Source organism: Cetorhinus maximus, chromosome 2 (assembly GCF_964194155.1).
Source record: "Cetorhinus maximus chromosome 2, sCetMax3.hap1.1, whole genome shotgun sequence".
Taxonomy (NCBI): Eukaryota; Metazoa; Chordata; class Chondrichthyes; order Lamniformes; family Cetorhinidae; genus Cetorhinus; species Cetorhinus maximus.
The window spans coordinates 197,549,643-197,576,201 of NC_135880.1; the positions used below are offsets into that span (position 1 = coordinate 197,549,643).

Genomic DNA, 26,559 nt, shown 5'->3' on the forward strand with positions numbered 1-26,559 from the left:
CCCTAACAGCACTGTGAGTGTACCTGCACCACATGGACTACAGCAGTTCAAGAAGGCAGCTCACGACCATCTTGTCAAGGGCAATTAGGGATGGGCAATAAATGCTGGCCTTGCCAATGGCGCGCACATCCCATGAATGAATAAAAAAAGATTGTAATGTTTACAATGCTTAAAAATGTGTTTAATTTAGTGAGAATTAATGTGTGTTGAGTGAATATCATTATTGTGATACAGGGCTGTGCTGACCCATTGTACAATCTTGCATCTTCTGCTTTACTTCTGCATGGTCTTCTAGTAAGAAGGAAATCTGATGCAATCCTGCTGCCGGCTTTGGCTTGATGCAAACCCAGAGAGATTTTCCTTTCTCAACCATGGGAGCCTGCAGTCTTGCTGCAGCTTCTCCTGCTACTTATCTAGAAAGAACCATTGGTGAGGGAGTGACAATGGTTCAAGAGTTCCCTCCCTGCCCCTGTGCTCCAATATTCATTTTGTTTGGCTGAAGCTGGTTTGCAGTTTGCCCATTGTCTTAGGCAAAGCTTTGTATTCTGTCTCCAAAATCATTGAAACCAGTGAAGCAGTCTTCATATCCTGGAGTGTGTGTAGCTCAATCCCTTCACAACATCAGTAAGAGCTTTGCATAAATGTGCTGCTATTGTGTTGTCACCCTGTGTGCTTGAGGTATTTTTTAAGAGGGCTCTGATCATATCCATTACCCAATAGTTGTATACATAGCAGACAATTTTTGTTGTATTGAAGTGGTAACTGGGTAGTTACCCTTACTTGTTCACACATTGTAACAGAAGATGGCTCAGTTTCTGATATCAATTAATACCCGACGTTACTGTTAACTCTGGTCTGTGAAGTTGGATCCAAAGGTGCTAATGTGCCATAATCATGCTTAACCTCTGCTCAGTAGACAGCAGGTCTTTAGCGTCTATCATATATGATTGAATCATTGCCTCGATTTAATGGAGCTTGCTCGAGCGGGCTAGGTGGCAGGTTGGCCTGCATAATCATGGGGCAGGCCACACACACACCATTCCCACCGGCTTGACTCCCATTAAGTCAGTGGAAAGAATGGGCTGACATGTGGAACCTGCCCACTGACTAATTAGGCTCATTAACAAGCCAATTAAAAACCATTATCCCTAAGTTCACCAGGATTTAGTGGTGGCTCAGGGATTCTCCCTAACTTGCATTGGTTTCCCATGCCTCCTGAAGCTTTTGCCAGCAGGCTCCCTGGCACTTAGCGCCCAATAAAAAGCACTTAGTGCCAATCAACCTGGCTTTGGGAAGGGGGAATGCCCACAGAAAGCCACCCCTGTGGCCTCCGATCCCCCTCGCTGTGAAACCCCCCCCTCCTCGCCCCTTCACATGACCTCCAAACACACTCATCTCTCTCCAGAGATCCCACAGTGATCTCTGGTGAAGGCCTCACTGTAGTACTGACAGCAGCACTGCTCCCAGTATCATTATCCATACGGGGAAAGCTGCTGGCCTCTGATTAGCTGGCAGCTCTTGGGGGCAGGATTTCTACCAGCAGGGTCCTAAATTCTGGGAAGGCCTGATGCTGGGCACTTAAGTGCCTGGTCGAGCTCCCCCCGCCACTGAAGCAATGCAGGTCTCCCGCCGGTTCTGAACTGATGGGTGGGACCCATGTCAAGAACACTAGCTCTAGCTCGTAGAATGGTTAGAACCCACAGGGAGATCATTTGATCCCCTTTGAAAGCCGTAATTGAATCTGCCTCCATCAAACTGTCAGGCAGTGAATTCCAGGTCCTAGCCGTTCATCTCGTTAAAAAAAATATAAATTAAAAAAAAATTAAAAATCAATTCTGTTCCTTCCACACTTGTGTTCAGTGACTCAGGCACAACAGATTAGAAATGACAAACCCCACTAACTGCAGATAATAAATCAGCCTTCATATAGTTGGAACAAAGCTGTCTCAGCTGTAATTTTGTGTGAGTATGTATATGTGTGTGTGTGGTTTGTAGCATCAGTTTGTCACCTGAGGCAACATTCTCATTATCTCCTATGCCTTATGGATATCCTGAGGATGTGACAGGGTGCCATATAAGTGCAAGCTCCTCCTTCCTCTCTATCTCTTTTGCTCTACTTGCACCATGTCAGTGGATAAAGTCAGGTTAACAGTTCTGTTCAGTAAAACTAGTCAAGAAACCATGGGTGATACCTACTATCTTCTTCGATTGCCGTTGATATCTATGTGAGAAATATGTAAAGAATCACTGTACAGCAGTGTAAATAATTGCAAATCAGGCACAAATATTGTTGGGCAAAGTAATGTATCCCAGAAGATGCGCTAGGAGACCCCTCGGAAGTCCCAAGGAAAGGACTCCACAGAATTTACCCGGGAAGTTTCAACTTCCAGTGGGCAATTTCCCTGTATTCTGAACCCTCCAAAAATGTCTCCAACTCGGAGTTAGACTTCAAAGAGTTCTGACTTACTTAACTGGATAGTTACCCAAGAAATATTAGACAGGGAAAATCCATATCTAACTCCCGGGTAACGATACAACTGACCCCCAACGCCCCCTCCCCAGACCCTTGAACTCCTCCCAGACCCACTGATTTCCCCCCCGCCCGACCTTTCAAACCACACTGACCCTCCGACTCCCCTCTAGATCCTCCTGGCCCTCTGACACCCACGACCACCCCCCCACCATCGACCTTCCAACCCCACGACTCCATCCCCGAACCTTCAGCTCCACCCATGCCATCCCAACCTCACCACCCTGCCACCCTTTCCAGCTTGTACCCTACCCAAACTGCCACCCTACCCAATCCTGCCACCATACCCATCTGACACGCTAGCCGCCCTACCACACTGCCACCATCCCCACCCTACCCAGTTACCTCATTTACACTCAATGAAAAGCTATTTAACTATCCCAACGCTTTTCACTGTGTTAGTGAATGAAGACTTACCAAAATACAGCAGCTAGTGCTGTAAAAAAGGGGTGTGGCTTTGCTTCCTTCAATGATCCCGCACTACGAAGAAGGACTGCAAGAACATGTACGCTCCACATTTCGGAAGAGGCCCAGTTTGGAAGTCTGGACCAGGAATGTGGAGTTCTGACGCTGTGCTTAAAAAATAGGAGCGGAGTGGCAATCCGATGATGATCACCACTCTTGGAAAATTTGGCCCAATATCGCAAATCCACATATAATAGTCCAAGACAGTGGTCATTACTGATTTTGACACTTTCCTAATATCATCTTCCTATATGGGTGAATAACGTTACATTGATCCCAGCCTAAACTCCCACCCCGTGCCTGCTTCTGTTTGGTGTCTTTGAGATCTGTAAGCGACATTCCTTTCCCTTTCAGACCATCCACTATAATCTGCAGCAACTCATGAATAAACTTGGCCCTTCCATGTTCTACTTTCTCCACTGCGCTCCAATTTTTTCATTGCAGGGCTGTTTTTAACTTGCCAAGTGCTATTTGTAGCCCTTATGTGGCAACTGCTCTGGTTTAAAAGTGATTAATTAATGTGATGTCAGAGTACCTGCTATGTTTGCATTAGGACTAACACAGCAGGAAGTAGATTATCAACACACATTCCTGACTGGGAATAGTTCAGTGCAGTGAGGGCACGTATCAAGAATTTAGTCACCAAAGTCAAAAATTAATCAATTCAAATTAATTTTAATAGATGGAAAGTTGTATTGTGCAGGCTGATTTTTGCTCCCTAACTTCTGAAACTCCCGCATTGCACATCACCATGTTAGGAACATTAATTTGGATGGCGTATTAAAATGAGGAACTGCTTGTCCGCTCAGGTATATGTAAGATATTCAATGGCATTATTCAAAGGTGAGCAGAGGGTTCTGCCAATATTTATCCCTCAAACAACATCATTAAAATGGATTATCTGGTCATTATTTCAGTCCTGAGTAAGATCTTACTGTGTGCAAATTGGCTGTTGCATTTCCTGTATTATAACAGTGACTCCTCTTTAGAAGTATCTCATTGATTGTAAAATGCTTTGAAATATCCTGAGGTCATGGGCATTGCAATAGAAGTGCAAGTCTTCCTTTTCTTTCTTTTAGACCTTAAATTATCACTTCTTTAACCAGGACAGTTGAATATCAGTCCACTGAGATTGTAATGCACTGCTCAGAACTCACTGGGAATACTATATGGCATTCTGGTCATCAAGAGGGACATAAACAATTGAGGAGGTTACAGTGAACAACAACAAGAATAATGCTATATAGGGAGACTGGGTTACGAGGAAAAGATGAAAGAAGCTGACAATCTAGGAGCATGAGATCTTACTGACATATTTAAATTATTAAACAGTATACATAACTGTACCCAGGCTATTACAATAAGTTAAATCAGACTAGTAAGACACAATGGTACAAATTTGAATTGGTGAAAAGAAAATGTTTACTCATAAGGCGACAGTCATTTGAAATAATCTATCAAACAAGGTGCGTATTGGGGATAAAAATTTTGGCAGACCTCAAGAAGCAGCTGCATTCTAATCTGGCTGAGTTGGGATATATTCGAAGGATAAATTTGATAGACTGAATGAAGCCATTTTATACAACTCTAAGATTTGCCACAGGATTTTCTCTGTTGGTAGCATGCTTACCTGAATTAGAAAGTTTTGGGTTCAAGCACCACTCAAGAGATTTGAGCACGTAATCTATGCTGAAAGTTTAAGATAGTGCTGAGGGCAGGTATTCTGTTAGTGGTACTGTCTATTGGATTTGACGTTTAACTGAGACATCACCTGCCATCTTGGGTGGAGGTAGAAGATACAGTGGCCCTTTTCAAAGAAGAGCAGTGGAGTTCTTCCAGTGTCCTGACCAACGTTTCTTGCACCATCTTGGAGGTCAATCATCTCAGCAGGAGTTCATCACTGGACATCACTGCTGGAGTTCCTCAGGGTAATGTCCTAGGCCCAACCATCTTCAGCTGCTTCATCAATGACCTCCCTTCCATCTTAAGGTCAGAAGTGGGGATGTTCACTGATGATTGCACCACTCATGACTCCTCAGGTATTGAAGCAATCCATGTCCAAATGCAACAAGACCTGGACAATATCCAGGCTTGGGCTGACAAGTGGCAAGTAAAATTCGCACTGCACAAGTGCCAGGCAATGAGCATCTCCAACAAGAGAGAATCTAACCATCGCCCCTTGACATTCAATGGCATTAACATTGCCAAATCCCCCACTATCAACATCCTTGGGGTTACCATTGACCAGGAACTAAATTGGACTAGCCATATAAATACTGTGGCTACAAGATCAAGTCAGAGGCTAGGAATCCTGGAGCGAGTAACACGCTGGAGCACAGCTCCAACAACACTCTAAAAGCTTGACACCATCCAGGACAAAGCAACCCGCTTGACTGGCACCACATCCACTAACATTCACTCCCTCCGCCACCGATGCACAGTAGCAGCAGTGTGTACCATCTACAAGCTGCAATGCAGGAAGTCACCAAGCTTCCTTAGACAGCACCTTCCAAACCCACGACCACTACCATCTAGATGCAGAAGGGCAGCAGACACATGGGAACACCACCACCTGGAAGTCCCCCCTCCAAGTCACTCACCATCCTGACTTGGAAATATATCACTGTTCCTTCACTGTCACTGGGTCAAAATCCTGGAATGCCATCCCTAACAGCACTGTGGGTGTACATACACCACATGGACTGCATCGGTTCAAGAAGGCAATTCACCACCACCTTCTCAAGGGCAATTAGGGATGGGCAATAAATGCTGGCCTAGCCAGCGACACCCACATCCCATGAATGGATTTTTTTTAAAAACCCTCGTGTGGGGTTCAAGGAAGTGTTTCCCAATTTTCAAGCGACTCATTTCCCCGCAAAAGAAGTAAGTTGATTTTTCTCTTAAATTTTTAATGTTTAATATTTTTAATCAAATTTAATCTCAATTCCTCTGACTTTCAGTCTGTCACTTACTCTGACCGTAATTTTCCTCTGGTTACCTTCAGTTTTGGACATTACAACTGGCTGTTTTACCGATCTCTTCCACTCATTTATTACTGCTATCCTGTTGCCTGGCTTACCCTCTTCACTCTAGCAGCTATCCAAGCAGTGCTCCTTCAGCCATCAAGATTTTCAACCACCACCCTTTGCTCTGTCCCATTCCTTTGGATGTGCGAGGCATTTACATTTTAATTTTGCATGTTGTTGTGGAGAGAGACTTTGGGGCCTGTGGGGAGAAAGAAACAGAGGGACTTATGAGGCAGAAACCACAGAGGAACAGATCAGGGAAAGACAGGTAGGGGATATATTTAGAAAGTAAGAGACAAAAGGAAATAGTGGCAGAGAGCTGGTGGGAGAATAAGATATGAAAAGTTGATGCAGAGAGACACATAGAGAGAGATGATGACAGGGATAAAGTTACAGATGACAGCAAAGCACCAGAGCATGCAAAACATCACAAGACAGATAGAACAGAGAGAGAGACAGAGAGAGAGATCAAGGCAAAGAAAGATGTAACAAGATATCCAGGAAGTGGTGGACAATGAGAGAAGTGGAGCAATAACAATGGTTGATTGAATGGAGGAAAATCAGTGGCAGAGATCAAACACACAGCAAGAGAAAAATTAAACAAAGCAAGAAAGCAAAAAAGATTGTGTTGACAAATCTAAAGCTGAATTTTACTGGGCCTCGAATGGAGGCAGGAAGCTACGTTAAGTGACTCCATTGCTGTCCCGCTGTTGGGGAAGTTTCTCAGTGGCAGGCAGGAGGCAGAATGTGAAGGTAGATCGGCTGCGAATTCCAAGTAGGCAAGCAGCCGATTTGTATAATTAAAAGTCCTGTTAACAGTTATTTCATGGAGCCGCTGGCATTTTGCCAATGGCCGATGGCCCCTCTGTCAAGTGGGGAGGCCATGAGCTTCAAGGAGATAGCGTCCCTGCAGGCAGGAGAGGGGTGGTGTTGTCCAATGGTGTCAGAGGCTCTATGGCTCAAAGAAGGGTCTGCAGACAGGAAAGGCAGCCTCTGTGTCTCCAAAAATCCTCCGAGAGGGCATTTCCCATGGTCGCACAGAGCCCCTAAATTTTAATGTTTACTTACCTGTCTGAGCGTGCTACCATTTTGAGGAGACCTTGAGGTCTCCTGCCTGCTTCAGAAGCACCCTGCTCTCGTGGTGGCACTGCTGAGGCATCGGAGCTGCCAGCCGTCTAACTAGTCTGCCGCCTGCAGTAAAATTGCCAAGCCAGTTCTGCTACGGCAACTGTAGGCTTGGGCCCAGGTTCTGGCCTGATATTGGGGTCCTGAAGCCTGTGATAAAATTCAGCCCCTCGTGTCTGGAAAGGCTGGAGGTAGATATAAGAAGGTCAAAGCACAGAGAAAGAGGGAGATGCATGCAGTAGAGTTACAAAATGACAATGTCAGAGGCAACACCATGAGAGATCTCATATATGAAAACATACATACACAGTATATATGTAAAGTGTTATCAGATATTGACTTTGCTGTAGAGAGGAATCTAATTAAATGAGAGTGCATATTGATGTGTAGTAATGGTGTGCTCATTTAGACATCCAGATGAATGTGGTGTCAGTGCCTGAGATGCCAGAATTGACTCACACTTGCTTTTGTCTCAACTTGAGTGTTTAATGCGGATTCCAATATTCAGGATGTGTCTCCAAGAACATTTTAAAAATCATTTTTTTCCCTCTTAAACTTCCATTTTCCCTCCCCACCCGTCCCTCCCCACATGTGAATCCATGTTGAAATTACCTCTTTACCAATGTCAAAACTGGTCTCCCTTCAGAAAAAAGATAACCGAAGAAACAAAGAACTAATGATCTGGGAATGAATGGCTGATATTGGTTGAGGATGAATATTAGCCAGAACACCAGAACTTTCCCTTCTCTTAAAAATGGTAGCACAGGATCTTGTACATTCACCTGAGAGGGCAGACAGAAACTCCATTTAATATCTCACCTTGAAGACGGCACCTCTGACAGTGCAGCACTTCCTCAGTACTGCGCTAGAGTGCAACCTGGATTATAGTAAGATATTACAGTAAAAAACCTTTCTTGATATTTGTATTCCGTCATGCCAAGTAACAACTACTGCCTGCTGTGATGCACTTTCTAAATTTTGTGATTCCTTTTCCATTTGCTCTGAAAGGGTTCATTTTCAATGGTTTCTGCACTTTTACATGAAAGCACTTTCAGTTCTGAACTGCACCTCCCGGCTCTCCCCAGCTTGGATGCTTCTAGTGATGCTATGCTTCCCTGTTATCAAGCTGTCTGCCTCCTGACAGGCTTGAAATGTGTGAATCCAAGGTATTGATTTTTTTATTTTGCCCTGAGCCTAATTAAACCTGTGGAATACAGAAATCTGTTTTTCAAATTTGTAAACCAAATTCGAAATACTATGTCGGCTGAAGGGTCTGGCACATATAGGATTAATGAAGGACTGAGTCCATTATCACCCACACAGTGATGTAAGCGAGCACGTGACCTGCACCCAGGGTCAGTTTAATGTTAGACAGAGCTGTGTGTATCAGCAAACATGGAGACATTTCCTAGTTTGTAGCTTTTTCTGTATATTTGTAAACAGTTCTAAGAGACAATAAAGACATGCAGTTAACCTACATGTGACTATGAAGACTTCTTCAAATCTACCAAACTGTAACCAACACCGTAGAACATAGCACATCCTGGTTTGTTATTCCTGTTTTCACTCTCTTCCCTTTCCTGGTATTTTTAACACTTAGTTGGCTCTCCATACTCCACAGGCAGTCTCCCCCAACAAGAGGAAAAAGTGTCTGTTGTTATTGCAGTTATGCTGGCTCCAATTGCTCTTTGATGCTACCTGTTGGTAAAGCTTTGGGTTATTCCAGTATGCTCACGTAGGAACAGGAATCGACTATTTGGGTCATGAATCTGCTCTGCCGCTTTCTTCACCATGATCCTTTGCTTGAACTTGACATTGCCAAACAATTCTTAGCTTGACATAGTCAAAACATTTCCCTCCAAGCATCTCTTCCGCTAACCTCTGCCACCCCAAGGGGAACAAATAGGAAGAAATTCAACAAAAATGCATTCCTCCGACCTAGAGAGAAGATTTCTAGGTGGTTGGGAAGTCGTGACAGTCACAGACAATTTGACCTCAGTGGGACATCAGCATTTGACAGTTCAGGGAGGAACCAGAGACTGTTGGGCCGAGTCGCATATCATCCGAGACCCTAAAAGTACCATATATCAATGTAGCATTTGGAAAACATGTAACCTTGACCTTTGGCCTGAGTTGTGAATGGCTTTGCTTGGATAAGGATTTGAGAGAAAAATTTGAAAAACACTGAATGGTTATACCTGTTTCCTTTTAAGTACCAGCATTGTTCATTTTTATCAAGAAGCCTAAATGAAGGCCCAAACCCACCAGTGCAGAACACTGCCGAAGACCAGGGCAAATCTGGGAATAGCGACTGAGTGTTAAGAACTTATGAATAGGAGTTGGAGTTGGCTAAATGGCCCATCAAGCCTGCTCCACCATTTAATACAATAATGGCTAATCCTCTGCCTCAACTCTACTTCCCCACCTGCTCGAAAAAATAAGATTGTAAGAAATAGGAGCAGGAATGGGCTATCTGGCCCATCCTTTGATTCACTGAGAGATCAAAAATCTGTCTATCTCAGCCTTAAGTATGCACAAAGATGGAGCATCCAAAACCCTCTGGGGTAGACAATTCCAAAGATTTGCAACCCACTGAATGAAGACATTTCTCCTCACGATGTCAAGCTTGGAATTAAAACATGTTAGATTGCAGAAGGTATGAAATATTGAGGAAGGTTTCATAGTTTTGAGGTTCTAAGGAAAACAGTGAATGAAGTGTGTAACACATATAGTAAGATGAGTCTCAATTTTAAAAGATTGGGCAAACAGAGAGGAGGAGTTGAAGCCCAAGGTTAGCCATGATCATGCTGAATGGTGAAGCAGGCTTGACAGGCTGGATGGCCTACTCCTGCCCCTATTTCTTGTGTTCTTATTTCCTTATAAGGAACTGCTTTTAGGTGTCAAAGGAGGAACAAGAGAGGACATTTGAGGGTAACACAGGTTATCGTAATTGGGTCAATAACATAAAGAGAGCCCAGTATTACTGTGACAGGAGAAGAGAAACACTGGAGCTCAAAGGTCAGAGAAAGTTGGTTTTTAGGTGCCAGAGATGGGGATGGTAGCATAATTGTAAAATCATTGGGCTGGTAATCCAGGCTTTACAGGACCTGAGTTCAAATCCCACCACTCCAGCTGGTAGAATTTTAAATTCAATTAATAAATCTGGAATATAAAGCTAGTCTCAGTAATAGTGACCATGAAACTATCACTGATGTTGTAAAAACCCATCTGGTTCACTAATATCCTTTAGGGAAGGAAACCTGCCGTCCTTACCTACATGGTCTGGCCTACATGTGACTCCAGATTCATAGTAATGTAAAAGCAAAAAACTGCGGATGCTGGAAATCCAAAACAAAAACAAAAATACCTGGAAAAACTCAGCAGGTCTGGCAGCATCTGCGGAGAGGAGCTGAATGGCCCTTCAACAGAACTAAGTAAAAATAGAAATTCTATTTCTAGGACTCGAAACATTAACTGTGCTCCACTCCGCAGATGCTGCCAGATCTGCTGAGTTTTTCCAGGTATTTTTGTTTTTGTTCCATAGTAATGTGGTTGACTCTTAACTGCGCTTTGAAATGGCCTAGCAAACCAGTCAGTTCAAGGGCAATTAAGGATAGGCAACAAATTCTGGCCTTGCCAGTGATGCCCACATCCCATGAAAGAAAAAAGAAGCTTTTTCTTTTACAGGTGACACATCAATAGGATACTAGAGGCTAAACAAATGTCTTACAAGTTTGACCTGCTTATCTCTGGCAGACACTCTTCTGTGCGTGACCAGCTGCCTGTGTCTGAAGAAGCCAGGAGCTCCCCCCATAATGAACAACAATTCAACTCAAGGCAGCATGTGTGAGATCTGCCAGTACAAATCCACATACGCATCAACTACAACAAAATCAACTCAGTAAACTTGAAGTGGACCTTGTCAAAGCTGGATACTCAACCAGGCATAAGTATATCAATAACTCAGGTGTGATGTGTAGTCTGTTTACGTGGAGGCTGATTAATTATTGGGTGTACCAGCCAGCTCTGACAAGGCTGCAGCACCATGAGAAAAGGAATGTACATGTAACTTGCCACAAGCAAGACAGTAATATTTTGATATCAATCTCTTTCTTCTTCCAGTGTTATTATGTTGAAAGGAAGATTAATCACAAAGTCTCCCGCTCTAACTCTTTCTGAAGATCTCTGAATTATGGATCTCCTTCCTGAGTTTTGCCTTCCTCCTGACAAGTAGCACTAATGGAGGTCATCTTAGCTCCTGCATCCACTAAATTTAAAGTGTTCAACTGCTGCAAATGACACTAAGACTTCTGCCTCCTCTCCCCTATCTGAAAGTCCATTCTGAATGTTGATCACCCCTTGTACGAGTCCTGTACCTTCTTTCCCCTGCTTCGCTACTGCTACTTTAACCTGAATCATTGTTCTGGATTTATTTTTGATATACCATTTACTGCCTGCGGAGCCACTATGATCATGAAGGTGGTGCTCCCAGGATGGGTATGAGTTTGCAGATATTTGGGTTTGATTTATTTTTTGGGGTTTTCAGCAGAGGCTTTGGCCACTTTGCCCTTTGGTATTGGAAGCTCAACTGCGGTTTGCCTTTTGGTGGGGCTTTAGTGTCTATCCAGGAAAACTTAGAGATGATGGCTGCAACCAGGCCCTAAGCCAGTGGGTGTATAACCGTTAGGGTTAGGGTGAAAGACAGCGAAGGAGATACGCCCATCAACCATCCTGCTTCTTGAAGAGACTCCTTTTGGAATGCTGTGGATTCAAAGATACGGATATCTACAGGATTTCCCCAGCACTGGATATTTCGACCTGACCTTCAAGAACATCTCTGCGTGTATGAAATTCCTTAAGGTGCTCGAGGAGAAAGGAAACCTGGCACAGCTGTGAATCCCAAAGGTGGAGCCGCTGTTTATGCTGCCATCACAATGGAATTACATTGTGACTGTGCATCTGTACAATCCTCTCGTGGTTGTGCTTAATTCCTCACCAGCTACATTGACATGGTCGATAACAGCAGGGAGGTCAAGGACCCCTTTGGGATTTGGACAAGCGAATAGTAGGCCAAGGTGATTTTGAAGGTGGTTGGCAAGGGAGCAATCCTCCACCCTCCCACCATCTTTACTATTGGCGGAAGTCAGGCCAGCCTTGTCTACTCCAAGCAGCCGGGATGTTGTCGCTCCTTTGGCAAATCTGGTCACTTTGCTGTCAACTGCTGCTCCGCCATCTGCAAGAATTGCAAGCAGGAAGGCCATCAGACAAATAATTGCAAGCAGAGTAAGTACTACAACCTGTGTGGTGGAGCAGGCCACCTCTACAAGACCTGCCCAAATTGCTGCCTCAGTTGTGCACAGGTGGCGAGAACCAAGGACAGGCAAGTGGACGGGACAGCGAGCGTGGCTACCATGAAGGAGACTTGCAAAACTCCACCCAGCAAGCCCTCCGGTGCCCAGAACGGGATGAGGAAGTTCACAGGGAGGGTCAAGAAGAAGGAAAAGGAGAAGAGCATAGCAGCAAGTTGACAAGCGCCAGTATTGGCCTTTGACCCCCAAGCCGCTGACTCCTCAGCAGACCAAATCAATGGAGCATGAGGAACCAGCAGAGGGACAACTGGGGGAGTGGGGTAGCTGGTGAAGAAAGCCAAAAAGAAGGGGTGAAGCCACCTCCCAAACCAGTGGCAAGAGGCGACTTCCATCTGACATGGAGGACAGGCTCTGCTGCTCTTTGGATGAGGAAGGACAAGGGTGGCACCTACAGAAGAAGTGGCAAAACAGTAAGGAGCTGGAGGAGAAGAAACAGAGCATCCAAATATTAGAAGCAGTGGAGAGGGCAGGGCAGAGCACCCCAGCCCTAAAGCAAAGATGCCAGTGCACTGCAGCTCTGGGAGGCTGAGAGCAGTGAAGGGATCAGCACAACCCCAGCTCTGAGAAGCTGGGAGCAGCAACCTCTCAAGGAGGAACAGGTTGGAAAGACTGGTCCAAGGAGGGCAGCCCAAACCCTGCTGTTTGCATGACCCTTCCCTCTTGCCCGATGTCACTTGGGCACAACAATACAAGCGGGCAAACCAGGATGGCTTTCTCAGTCCAACAACAGAGAAACTGTTTATGAGCACTATGAGTATACCCGAAGGCCAGAGCTTTCAAAGACAACAGGTCTGGGAATTGACAAACAGCTTTAAAATGGTCTAAAGATTGGTTCATTGATGTGCGTAGTTAAGTCTACTGTGCAATGCGTTTTAACTTTGGATTGTCTTGTCACGGTCAAAGCTGATTGCTGTTTCTGCAGGAATGTGGAATACCACACCTCAGCTCCTGCAGCCAATGTTCACCATGGTGGTCCCACAGGCCATTGATCTGGTAGGGTGGAAACAATTCCCGCTCCTCTGGCCTCAGTATTCTGCTGCGGGGAGGCAACTTCACCATCTCTGAAGTTAAGCAGGTGGTGGGAAGGCACCTCCTCATACCAGGAGTAATGCACAAAAACGCTGTCCTCAGGTTAACTAACATGAATGCCCTGGCTCAAAACAGCGAGCGGCTGACCATCCTTCAGCAGCCCCCACTGCTGCTGGCGAGAGTCAGGCCAGTCAATCTGGCTGGTGACTTCAACTACATTTTTGATGCATCTGGACATTCTGGAGGGCTGACAGCAAGCTGGACAGCTCCGTCCAATAACTAAATGTCCAACGTCACAAGTGGGAGCATCGCTAAATGTTATTTATCCATTTCTAGGCCAGACAGTGTAAGTTTTGAATGGTGTGACTGAATATTTTTCTAATGAAAACTAGATGCCAAATGTCATATTTTAAAAACGGATATTAATTTTTTTTTCTCACTTCCATCTGTCATGATAGGACTAATTACTCTGCAACACACCAGTTGCTTCAGTATAACACATACATATACCACCTCCAGAAGCAATGTGATGTTGGTGAACACTAAGGTAGACATTTAACAAGAAACCTCTTCCAGAACTGATTAATGAAAAAAAATTGAATTCCTGTTTCCAAATTAAACAAATTAAACAGATAGATCCACAAGTTTTCGTGTCTCCATGATCGGAATGTCTCTATTACAAACTTATAGTGGGTGCTGAGTTGAAAGTACAGAAGCGATATGAATAACTGGGTTAAAAACAAAAAGCTAAAAGCTACTGCGGATGCTGGAAATCCAAAACAAAAACAGAATTACCTGGAAAAACTCAGCAGGTCTGGCAGCATCGGTGGAGAAGAAATCAGTCAACGTTTCGAGTCTTCATGACCCTTTGGCAGAACTGAAGCATAGTTAGGAGAAAGATGGAATTTCATCTTTCTCCTAACTATGCTTCAGTTCTGCCGAAGGGTCATGAAGACTCGAAACGTTGACTGATTTCTTCTCCACCGATGCTGCCAGACCTGCTGAGTTTTTCCAGGTAATTCTGTTTTTGTTTTGAATAACTGGGATCCTGTTTGAAGAAATTCCACTGCGCCTTATATCAGAATCACTGACAGTAAAAGTGCAGCTCATTCTCCCTTTGGAAAGAGCCAGTGCAGATGATCTTCATTTTCAAATTCCTCTTATGGTCTCGCCCTTCCTCATCTCTGTAACTTCCTCTGGCCTACAACCATCAGGGATCTAGGGTAGCCACTGCTGGAGAACACTTATACCAGATACTGTCACAACATATGGGGGTGCTGCCATTACATGTAGAGATTCATCGCAGTTCAAGAGGCAAGTGGAGGGAGAAATATGAAAACCCTTCTATTTTCTGTCCCATTTTCATTGAGGCTGCTACAGACAGAGAAAGAAGGGCATAGCCCCTGCTGGTGCTCCATTGCAATGAACATAAAGCACAAAACACTGGACATAAAATCATCTGGTACAGTACAGTGGCCAGACAGGCTAAAAACTTGACTCTCCGGCACAAAAATCCGGATGGTCTGGCCATCCGACAGAGTTCCCTGCGCTCCTCCAATTCTGGCCTCTTGCTCATCGCCGATTTTCATTACTCCACCATTAGCGGCCTTCAGCTGTCTAGGCCCTGAGTTGTGGAATTCCCTCTCTAAACCTGACCACTTCTCTACCTATTTCTTCTCCTTTAAGATGCTGTTTTTACATATTTGACCAAGTTTTTAGTCATCTGTCCTAATATCTCCTTATGTGCCTCAGTACCATAATTTTTATGATAACACTTCCATGAGGTGCCTTCAGGCATTTTGAATATCAGCTGTGGCTCAGTTGGTTGCATGCTCACCTCCCAAGACACAAGGTTGTAGGTTCAAATTATGCTTCAGGAGTTGAGTATAAAAATCAAGGCTGACACTCCAGCGCAGTATAGGGAGCAAGCTGCACTGTTGGAGGTGTCATCCTTCAGATGAGATGTTAAACTGAGGCTCCATCTGTCTGCTTGGGTGTGTATAAAAGATTCCCTGGCATTATTTTGAAGAAGAGCAGGGGAGATATTCCCAGTGTCCTGGCCAATATTTATCTTTCAGTAAACATCACAATAAACAAATTATCTGGTCATTATCGCATTGCTGATTGTGGGGATCTGTTTGTAAAATTAACTGCTGTGCTCCCTAAATCACAACAGTGACTACACTTCGAAAGTACTTCATTGATGATAAAATATTTTGAGATGTCCACTGGTCATGAACAGCACTATTTAAATGCAAGTCTTTCCTTTCTTATTTTACTATATTAAAGGTGCTTTTTTAATGCACCTTGTTGTTAATGTTGAACAAGTAATTTTTTAAATTTTTGACGACTAACTTGAATAAACTTTTGTTGTAGGGTGGCCAAGTTGTGCTATGGTAAGAGTTGATCTGCACTTAAGTGGAAACTTTAAGTTTTTTTACAATATACTCAGCAGCAACCACACGTGTGCTTTCAACTCCAACTCTATCTCTACACTGACCGCTGAGGTAGCCCGCACTACTCTCCTATTGGGTACTACAGATCATGTGATCTTTCTTAACAAGTATCACAGAATCACAATACAGAAGAGGCCCTTTGGCCCATCGAGTCTACACGACATGTGAGAAACACCTGACCTACCTACCTAATCCCATTTACCAGCACTTGGCCCATAGCCTTGAATGTTATGATGTTCCAAGTGCTCATCCAGGTACTTTTTAAAGGATGTGAGGCAACCCACCTCCACCACCCTCCCAGGAGAGTGCATTCCAGACCATCACCACCCTCTGGGTAAAAAAGTTTTTCCTCACATCCCCCCTAAACCTCCTGCCCCTCACCTTGAACTTATGCCCCTTTGTGACTGACCCTTCAACTAAGGGGAACAGCCGCTCCCTATCCACCCTGTCCATGCCCCTCATAATCTTGTACACCTCGATCAGGTCGCCCCTCAGTCTTCTCTGCTCCAATGAAAACAACCCAAGTCTATCCAACCTCTCTTCCTAACTTAAATGTTTCATCCCAGGCAACATCCTGGTGAATCTCATGGTGAGTATCATTCTTGAAGATACATTACACACTAAATAAAACCATAATTACTACACTTTTTAAATAGCTTTCAGTGTTTGAGCTTGAGCTCACTGAGAGGAAGACAATTCATCTTCTGAGATCAGGGAATCAAAGGTGGACAGAGAAATCGTTTGGATAGTTAATCTCACCAAAAATATCGGAACAAAATTCATGTGGTTTGGAAACATCATTGGAAATCCAAGATTAAATTATTGTTTTAAATTCATTGTCAGGCTAGTGCTGCAACTGATCAAAGTTCAGATGAGTGATTCCAGAACAAGGGGCAAGACCTTACACCTAAAGAAAGGCTGTTTAGGTACTCCTCAGAAAAGGTAGTGGAAATCTGGAACTATATTCCACAAAAGGCTATTGAGCTGGGGGCCAATTGAAACTTTTGATCCTAAGATTGATAGATTTGTGTTAGTAAAGGGTATTGAGGGTTATGGAACAAGAAGGGTAAATAGAGTTAAGATACAGACCAACCATGTATTGAATGGTGGAACAAGGTTAAGGGGCTGATCACCTTTTCCTGCTCCTATGTTTCTAACTGTTTCTTTTAAACACCAGCTTTATAATGATTTAGTTATTGGGCTTTCTAAATGCAGTACTTATTTTGCTAAGTGGATTTGTGGCATAGAACAGTGCAGTCAAATGGTTTGCGCTTTTGATGCATTGACCTATGCTTGCAATAGTACGAGGTTAGTGCCTACGCTGAAGCACAAGAGTATTCACATCTTCTTTATAATATAATCCTATAGCATTGTGTACAGTAAAAAAATCTGTGAAACTAGTGCCGATGTACAGAAAGACTGGAATGAGGCACTGATACATGTCAGGGATCTACAATAACCCAGCTTGAATCTCAATTTCACACTCAGTGAAGAGAATTTTCTTTGCACAGGAAGTTGTTATAATCTGGAAATGCATTGCCTGAAAGAGTGATGAAAGCAAATCCAAAAACAACTTTCAAAAGGACAATTGGATATATAGTTGAAAAGGAGTAATATGCTGAGCTATGAGGAAAGATTAGGGCGTGAAATACTCTTTTGAAAAGCTGGTACAGACTCAAAGGGCAGGGTAACCTCCTCTTACGCTGTAAGGTTCTATGATTCATATCATGTGCGTGCAAACTAACGTTTGTGAATCTAGCGGTTTATCAAATGTATATCGCCTTCTAATAACAGCTGGAAAATGGCTCCCTTGTGCACTTTGGCTCCAGACATTCTTGCTGGGGCATGGCTTCATGGGCACTGGTAGCTCTCCAGCACCACCCCCAAGTGACCATTCTTCATGTATCAATCTAGATGGCAAGGAGTCAAACTCTGGAGAGTACGGTCCCAGCACAGAGTCTTGCTGAACAGGAGCATGGATCAGAGAACCAGGCTCAGGGGTTTGTGTGCTCAATTAATGGTAATTAAAAAAATTATTTATTCTTTTGTGGGATATGGGCATCGCTGGCAAGGCCAGCTTTTGTTGTACAACCATAATTGCCCTTGAACTGAGTGGCTTGCTAGGCCATTTCAGAGGGCAGTTAAGAGTCAACTACATTGCTGTGGGTATGTGTAGTCATGTGTAGGCCAGCCCAAGTAAGGATGGCAGATTTCCTTCCCTGAAGGACATTAGTGAACCAGATAGATTTTTATGACAATCGATGTTAGTAATGGTGATCATGAAACTGAGACTAGCTTTAAATTCCAGATTTTAAAAAAATCTAAATTCCACCAGCTGCTATGGTTGGAATTGAACCTACATCCCAATGGTATTAGCCTGGGCCTTTGGATTACTAGCCCAGTGGTATTACCATTATGCCACCATCTACCCTATAGGTTAAAGAGCCACATAAGCCTCCCAAGCTTTTCCAGTACAAATGCATTTAGGGGTCTTGCAACAGTGCAAAGCAGTAAAGGATGGATTCATTCACCTGGTGAATTTTGAATCTCAGTCAGGTTGTTTGGAAGTTGAGTTGAGAACTGAGGAGTCTCTGAGGATAGGTAAAACATACCTTGTTAATGGTAAGTTCAAGAGTGAAGTTAAATGTTATGCAGTTTCCTAAAACACTTCAAAAGCATTTAATTGGTTTTAAAGCACTTTGTGAAATACTGAGCTTGTGAAAGGTGCTATATAAATGCAATTCTTTCTTTTACCATTAAGAATCCCAAGTAATATGGGAAAGGCTTATTTATGTACCATTGGGATAGGGTTACTATGGGCCAGAGTGACCAATGATGCAATTTAAGGATGTTAACTTGAAGCTGACAGTCTGAATAAACGGGATAATGAGAAAATGAATTAGTAACTTAAGTGGCTTTCCTGCTTTCTGTAAAGCATGGAGCAGTCATAAGGAGTGCAATTTAAGCATGATTTAAACAGTGTTGAAGATTAAAGTGCCAATACTCTGCCTACCTTAACTGCCTTTGTTTTCATATTTGGCAAAGGGATAAGCAGCTGAGCACAACCTGCCATTTTTACAGCTCACAGTAATAAATCTGTGGGTTTGAGCACACTTCAAATAGAAACAATTTGCTGTATAGTAAGGTATGAGAGAATCTAACAGTACATCAAAATATTGCCACCCAATTACATGGTATTAATAGTGCAGGATGACTTCTAATGAGGCCCATAGGAACACAATATGACAATATTCCATGTTTGAATCCCTCTTGATTTCTGCTCCTGCCGCAGTACCAGAACAGATCTTATCAAAGTCACAAATGACATTCGATATGACTGTGACAAAGGTAAACTTACCCTCCTTGTCCTTCTCAACTTGTCTGCAGACTTTGATATGGTTGATCACACCATGCTCCTCCAACGCCTCTTCGCTGTCATCCAGTTGGGTGAGACTGCTCTTACCTGGTTCCATCCTTATTTATCCAATTGTGACCTGAGAGTCACTTGCAATGGTTTTTCTTCCAGCTCATGCTCTATTACCTCTGGTGTTCCCAAAGGATCGATCCTTGTCTCCCTCCTGCTTTTCATCCGCATGTTGCCCCTAGGCGATATCACCTGGAAGCACAGCATTAGTTTTCACATATACACTGATGACAACCAGTTCCACTTCACCACCACCACCTCTCTCAACTCCTCCACTGTTGTTAGATTGTCAGACTGCTTATCCAGTGCTGGGAAAGTAGAGATTTCCTCCAAGTAAATATTTGGAAGGCTGAAGCCGTAGTTTCCAATCCCCACTACAAACTCGGTTCCCCAGCTACTGACTCCATCCTTCTCCCTGGCAAAAGCCTAAGATTAATCCAGCCTGCTCTCAATCTTGATGTCATATTTAACCCCAAAATGAGTTTCTGATCTTATATCGTGCTTCAATAACACTGCATATTTCCACTTCCATAATTCCACTGACTTCACCCCCGTCTCATCGCATCTGCTGCTGGAACCCTCATTCGTGCCTTCTTACCGTTAGACTTGACTAGTCCAATGGTCTCCCACATTCTACCCTCCGTTAACTTTAGGTAATCTAAAACTCTGCTGCCTGTGTCTTAACTCGCAGCAAGTCCTGTTCCCCCATTACCTCTGTGCTCGCTGACTAACTCCCAGTCAAGTAACATCTTGTTTTTAGAACTCTCATCCTTGTTTTCAAGTCCTCGATGGCCTTGCCATTCCTATCTCAGTAATATTCTCCAACTCTGAGCCTCTGAGGTCTCTGCACTCCTCTAATTCTGACATCTCGTGCATTCCCAAATGGAATTGCTCCACCATTGGTGGCCATATGCCGCTAGTTGCTGAGGCCTCAAGCTCTGGAATTCCTTTCCTACCTCTCCACCTCTCTACCTCACTTTCCTCCTTCAAGACACCCCTTAAAACCTACCTTTTGCTCATTGGCCAAATATCTCCTTGACTCGGTGTCGTTCTTTGTTTTATAATACTCCTATGAAGCACATGGGGACTGCTCATTACGTTAAAGGTGCTATTATAAATAGAAGTTGTTGTTCTTGTTATCTTTGTTCGTTAAAGAAAGGGGGCCCCGGCAGATTCCCTTCCCAGATCACAGTAGCTCCATAGTTTCTATCCAACTCTATTCTCAGAAGTAATGATTTGATAAGTGACGTGTTGGTTTTGAGATGAGACGAGCAAATTTCTGCCTGATCTTTGATTCATCTAGGAACTGGCAGAGGAATGGCAGTGATCCAACATGGCGCTTGGATGAATATAAATAAGCAAAGCTTTGATGAGGCCGATTCCCTCTCTTTTTCTCTTCAATTGCACTCCTTCCAACCCCAGCGATACTGATTCCATACTTATCCATTCTCCTTATCTAACTAACCATTCTTACAATGTGAGTCTTAGGCTTGCAGATAACACACAGCAGAGTTAACTAGATAATGATCAGGAGATGGTCTCGCCTTCCTAAGGTGGACATTGAGATCTATTTGCAGCATTAATAACACTGGCTGAGAGAAGCTTACATACTAACAACTCTTCCCAGTTGGTTTAGTCCAGTGCTACAGATTGTGTTTAGCATCTGAACCATCGGGAAGTCTGAGATTGCTTCCCAGGTAATGATTGAGCCCTAGCCATTCTATATTCAGCATTCTACTTGAAGTTTGTAACTTGGCTGAGTGTATTTGAACTATTCAGCTTCTCTTCTTAAATAGTTATTACTAAGTTCACAAAATGATGTATAAAGGATTAGGCACATAAATATAGCAGAAATTGGACTGAGTCAGGAAGCTGTGCCAAGAGAACCTCGGCTTAGAAATAAGCATACGTTCAATTATGAAGCGATCTAAGTGCAGGCGCAGCACCCGTGGGAGATTGCTGGCAGGATTAGGTGAAATTGGTCTGTTGACTCTATTCATATGCTACTGATGATCTGTAGATACCAGTTGCTGTGGGTGAGGTGGGGGTGTGGGGATGATAGCCAGATAGGCTGGCTGGAATATTGGCTGAGGGCCTATGCTAAATCCGGGTGAGGCCATGAGGTAATCAGGAAGGAGAGTGAAAGTAGGTCAGCAGTAATTCACAGTTTTAATATGGTGCCTGGAGGAGATCTCCTGCTCCATCTGGCTCCACACCCGAGTGAATAAAAATATTGTTGCTTACCTTCCTGTTCACAGCTGCCAGCAGTCTCTTTAAAGGTCACTGACTTGGAGATTATTGCTTGCACAGCAAATAGATCTTAGGCACCTGATTTAAATAGGCAATGGTCCTATTGGCAGTTTTGGGCAGACACCTGAGCGACTACTTGGCACCCTAAGCAATATGGTGCAGGACACATACCTGACACAGAATGAGCACACGGAAGACCAAAATCACATTGGACCCTTCAGTTCCTAATCCAAAAAAATGGCTCACTACAACCAAAGCTTTTAGACTTAAACACTTCACACAAGTTCAGTACAGTGCTGAGGAGTGCTACGTTGTTGGGGAAGCTATTCTTTAGATAAGCATGAAGCACCCGTCAGTTCAGATGAGTATGGACAATCCCGTGGCACTATTGGAAGAAGGGCTGGCCATTCTCTTGGTGTCCAGCCAACAACTCCTCCCTCAACCAACATCATCAATTCCTTAGGTGGGTCTCCTGACCTGGTGTCATAACTTCAGCACGAGATGGGCCAGAAGCCCACTTATTCATCTATCTGAAGTTTCGCCGATCGTCCAAAGTTAAGGTGGCCAATCGGGGGAAGACCCATGAATTTCTGGGTGATTATCAGGCCACTCTTTTGCCATTTGTGAGCAATTTCTGTGTGCAAATTGTCTGCTGTGTTTGCCTACATAACACCAGTGATGGCATTTCAAAGGTAATTTATTGGTTATAAAGCACTTTGTGGTGCTCTGAGGATTCTAAGCTCTTTTTTAACATCGGTTGCCAAGCAACAGTGGCTGCAGTACCAATATATTCCAGATGGTGGTGGTGATGTGAATATTGCTTCAGCTACCTCAATACTTCCACCATCTGTAAATCAGTGGTACAGCAGGAGATTAGAAAATTGAGTAATATTGATTAAACTTACTGCTTTTTGAAAATAGGAACACGAGTATGCCATTCAGTTCTTTGGCCCTGCTCTGCCATTTAGTTAGTTCATAGCTGGGTCTTGACTTCAACTCCATTTGCCACCCTTTGCTCCCTACTCCTTGATATTCTAACTAAACTTAAATCTATCAGTCTCAATTGTAAAAGCTACAATTGACCCTGCATTCACAGCCTTTAGGGAGAGAGAGAGAGATCCAAATTTCTATGAACTTTCTTGCTACCTGATTTCCCTCCTAAATGGTCTGGCTCTAACTTTCAGACTATGTCTCTTTCTTTTTGATTCCCCCCACCAGAGGAAGTGATTCCCCTGCATCTCTGGTAGGTTGCTATTTGCAAAGCATCATGATTTTTTAGGCCAGGTGGAGCAAGGAGATCAAGCCTTGAATCTACCTCAGCCAGACAAGCGATTGAACCCTGCACTGTTGGCATTAATCTGATCCATATGCTAGCTATCTATCCAACCAAGCTAATTACCCTGCTCTGCTTTATCAGATCATTGAAATGCTTTGAATACTTCAGTCAGATCACTGCTTAATTTTCTAACCTCAAGGGAATACAAGCAAAGTTTAAGTTACCTATCCTCCTAAATTAACCCTCTAAGTCCTCATATCATTCTGCTGAAATTTTATTGCACATAAAGTGGAATTAAATGACTGTGAAAATGAATAAATATCGACTCAGGTTTTGCGATCAATGGCGAAGAAAGAACATTCGCGGCTGACCTTAAAGAAAGCTTTGCTGAGAGGCTTAGCCATCTCTGCGGTGAGAGCTTTACCTCTCTCGATTTGCAAATGATTTTAACGTTTTTTAACGGGGGTTCTCAGGCCACAGCTACAGTGATGTAATTGATCTGTCCAAGCAGCCAATCGCATTAAAGAATTCCCAGGGACAGCCAACCAGGATATGGAAAGAACTAAATGCAACTGTTGTTAAAAAAATTTACAAAAAATGAAATAAAAATTGGGACATGCACGTGGGATTAAGGCAGAAACTGAAATATTATGAAAATGCTTTAAAAAATCATTCAAAAAATCAAATAATCATTATAATGGAAACATTTAAGAACACTCCACAAATGAAAAATTATGTTTTTCAGCACCAACTCTGTTGTTCAGCAATGGTTATTATTGTAGGGTGTTGGTTACAGTTCAGTAGGCCTGAAGGAGTCTTTGTAGTCATACATAGGTTTTGACATAAGCCTTTATTGGCTCTTAGAACAATTTATAAATATACAGTAAAGGGTACAAGCTAGGAGCTGAATCCATGCTTGCTGGTACACAGGTCTCTGTCCAACACTCAACTGACCCTGGGTGTGGGTCATGTGCTCTCTTATACCACTGTATGGACGGTTCTGTATTCAGTCCCACATTAACTCTATATGTGCCAGGCCCTTATATATGAAACCCAACAGTTCACTATTAAAAACTCTTTCCATTACATGAACATTCCGTTCTGGCAACTGAAGAACTTTGTTTCCGACATTGAGGTTTTTGGCATTCTTAGTTTTCATTTTGGATCACCGACTAACCATCTTTCTATTCCTGGCTTTTATTGGTGGGAACATGCTTTATCTTGTACAACACTGGCTGGGAGTTTACATTGCAATCTTAGATCTCTTTTCCACGTATTTTATCCCATTACACTGACTTTTTAAAACTGCTGGCCGACTATTTTCATCTACTCCAACCTGGACCGGTGGCATCAAAATCTGTAAAACAAGCACTCATTCTCTGTGCGCCTACATGAACAACAGCTGTGGAGTGAAGTACAGCAGTGTGACTGGTGCCAAGCAGCACTGCCTAGCAGAAATCAGTCAAGGCAGCTGATTTGCCAAAAGCTTGCTCCTGCCATGGAGTTTCATCCTCATGGACTGTATGGTGGGAAATCACTGATGTAATTCCTTGTGATGGTCCATCCACTTAGGTTCAGGAAAAGTAGGAAATGAGAAAACTGATAATGAGAGAACAGTAATGATCCGGTCAATATGATTTTATATGACGAGCAATGTTTTTGCAAACAATTGGACTCTATGATTTATTACACAGTGATCTGACAGTAGGGTTAAATGGAGATCAAACTTGTTCAGTAATCAAATATAAATGTTTTTACAGCCCCTGAAGATGGAGGGAAAGCGTCTGAAGAGGTAGAAGGTGAGGCAGAGGCAGCAGCGCCCGAGCAGTGAGGGCCAGGAGCCACGGTGACACACCTTGTCAAAACTTCCAGTAAACCTAGGAACAATATTGAGCAGGATTAATTTAATGAGGTCTCTTCCAATTTGTACTCTTTGCAAAATGTTCCTGCTTTATTCTGGATTATGTTGTACATTTCCACCTGTCAGCAGATCCACTGGCCCTGCATCCCTCTCTTTCTCATTTCTCTACTCCTTTTCTCATAATTTTCCATTATTCCTTCTCTCACATCCTTTGCATCTTTTATTTTCTCTCCTTCATTTCAGGGATAAAATAGTCCATGACCATTTTATTCTAAGCATGCAAAACTAACATCTGGGTGTTGGAGTTTGGGCAGCTCTGGTATTCTCATATCAGATGGACCAGGAGATTGAAATCTGATATACTGCTATTATGATTTGATTTATTTAATTCCCAGATGATATCACAGATTAATAATCTATGTATAATCAGCAGTAGAAAGCCTGGTCCTCAATACAATAATGACTCCAGCTCCAGCCAAATAGAATCTCCCATCAGCAAGCTTAGTGATGGGTCTGATTGTCAGGTGGAAATTTTATTTGTGTTATCATACGTTTTCTCTATAACCAATCTTTAGACAAGTTACTTTTTTTTTAAACAAAAGGCAGATATGATTACAATAGAGCAACAGAAATGAGTGTAGATGCATGCTGCATGAACTGGAACCTTCTGTGACTGACTTGCTGTACACAGGGCAAGAGCTGCCTCAATGCTCTAGAGACAGGGGCCTATTTGTTTGATCTTTAAAAATATGGGTTTACATTCCCCCCTTACTCAACCCCACAAAAGCAAAACTGAAATGTATTTCAAACGCTAAGAGAAGAATTTAAAAAAAAATTCTAACCAGCAGTGGAATTTTCAATAAATTCAAAATCAAGCCAGATTTTAAAATCATGAGATTTATTGTTAAAATTCATGCTGGATCCCTGTACACTCTGGGAGTCACGAGGAACATTGTTGGTGCACATACCATCTGGAAGATTTAACCGTGACAAGATGATGTGACAGGCAAAGAAAGATATGACTTCCCAATGTAATGGACGGTCAGGTGTAACAACCAGTCTTCTTTATGCTTTCCTCTAGTTCAGTACTACCTTGGCTCAACCCTTCCATGCCAACAAGTATGGCTATCTGAGCAGAAATGAGCAAGGCTGTATGGTTGGGCAGGGTCTTTGTCACTGGGCAAGCCTTCTGCCACTTGAGGTTTGGGTTGGGCAGCATCAAACAGCAGTGATGCTTTGTTCAAACGTTGAGAAATATCAGGACCTCTGAGGTCTTATGCAAAGGTCCAGTGGCTTATTCCTGTGCAATTCAAAGATTTAGGGCAACAAGGGGCCAGATTTCTGCTAACGGAAGGTCATAACGGACAACCAGAATATCGGATGTTCAGGAAGATTCCCAGGACATTCTCCATACATTTCTTTTTGACAAATTTATTGGAACTTTAAGGTAACTGTTTTGGTTGATTTCAGGATGTTTTCTTGCATGGAATTATAGAAAATAATTGGAGATTGGATCATTTTTAATTCTCCTGACAACTGCTCACAGTATCTTGATTTGCTGTGACCTAGCTTCCCTTCTTTGCTGCTTTTGCACTCTGTGCTCTTTTTTTTAAAAATTATCTCTTTGAATTCAATGAAAGATCAAATCCAACATCCTGCTTGTTCTTTTTAGCTTTCACTCACAGAGGTTTTCTTGCTGGCCCCAGTGTTTAAATTGCTCAAGTGTCTGTGTCTTTCACAGGAACCCT

At 43.1% G+C, this 26,559-nt stretch overlaps 1 protein-coding gene across 2 annotated transcripts in view; it reads left to right on the top strand.

Moving 5' to 3' along the window:
• Positions 1-25,725, top strand: part of LOC144669219 (uncharacterized) — a 165,811-nt gene extending 140,086 nt beyond the window's left edge. For both annotated transcript variants that reach the window (XM_078531588.1, XM_078531589.1), the window contains exon 3: positions 24,711-25,725. In XM_078531588.1, the coding sequence (XP_078387714.1) occupies positions 24,711-24,781 (71 nt within the window). In that variant the 3' untranslated portion in view covers positions 24,782-25,725. The remainder of the gene's footprint in view (positions 1-24,710) is intronic.
• Positions 25,726-26,559: the final 834 nt, after the last annotated feature.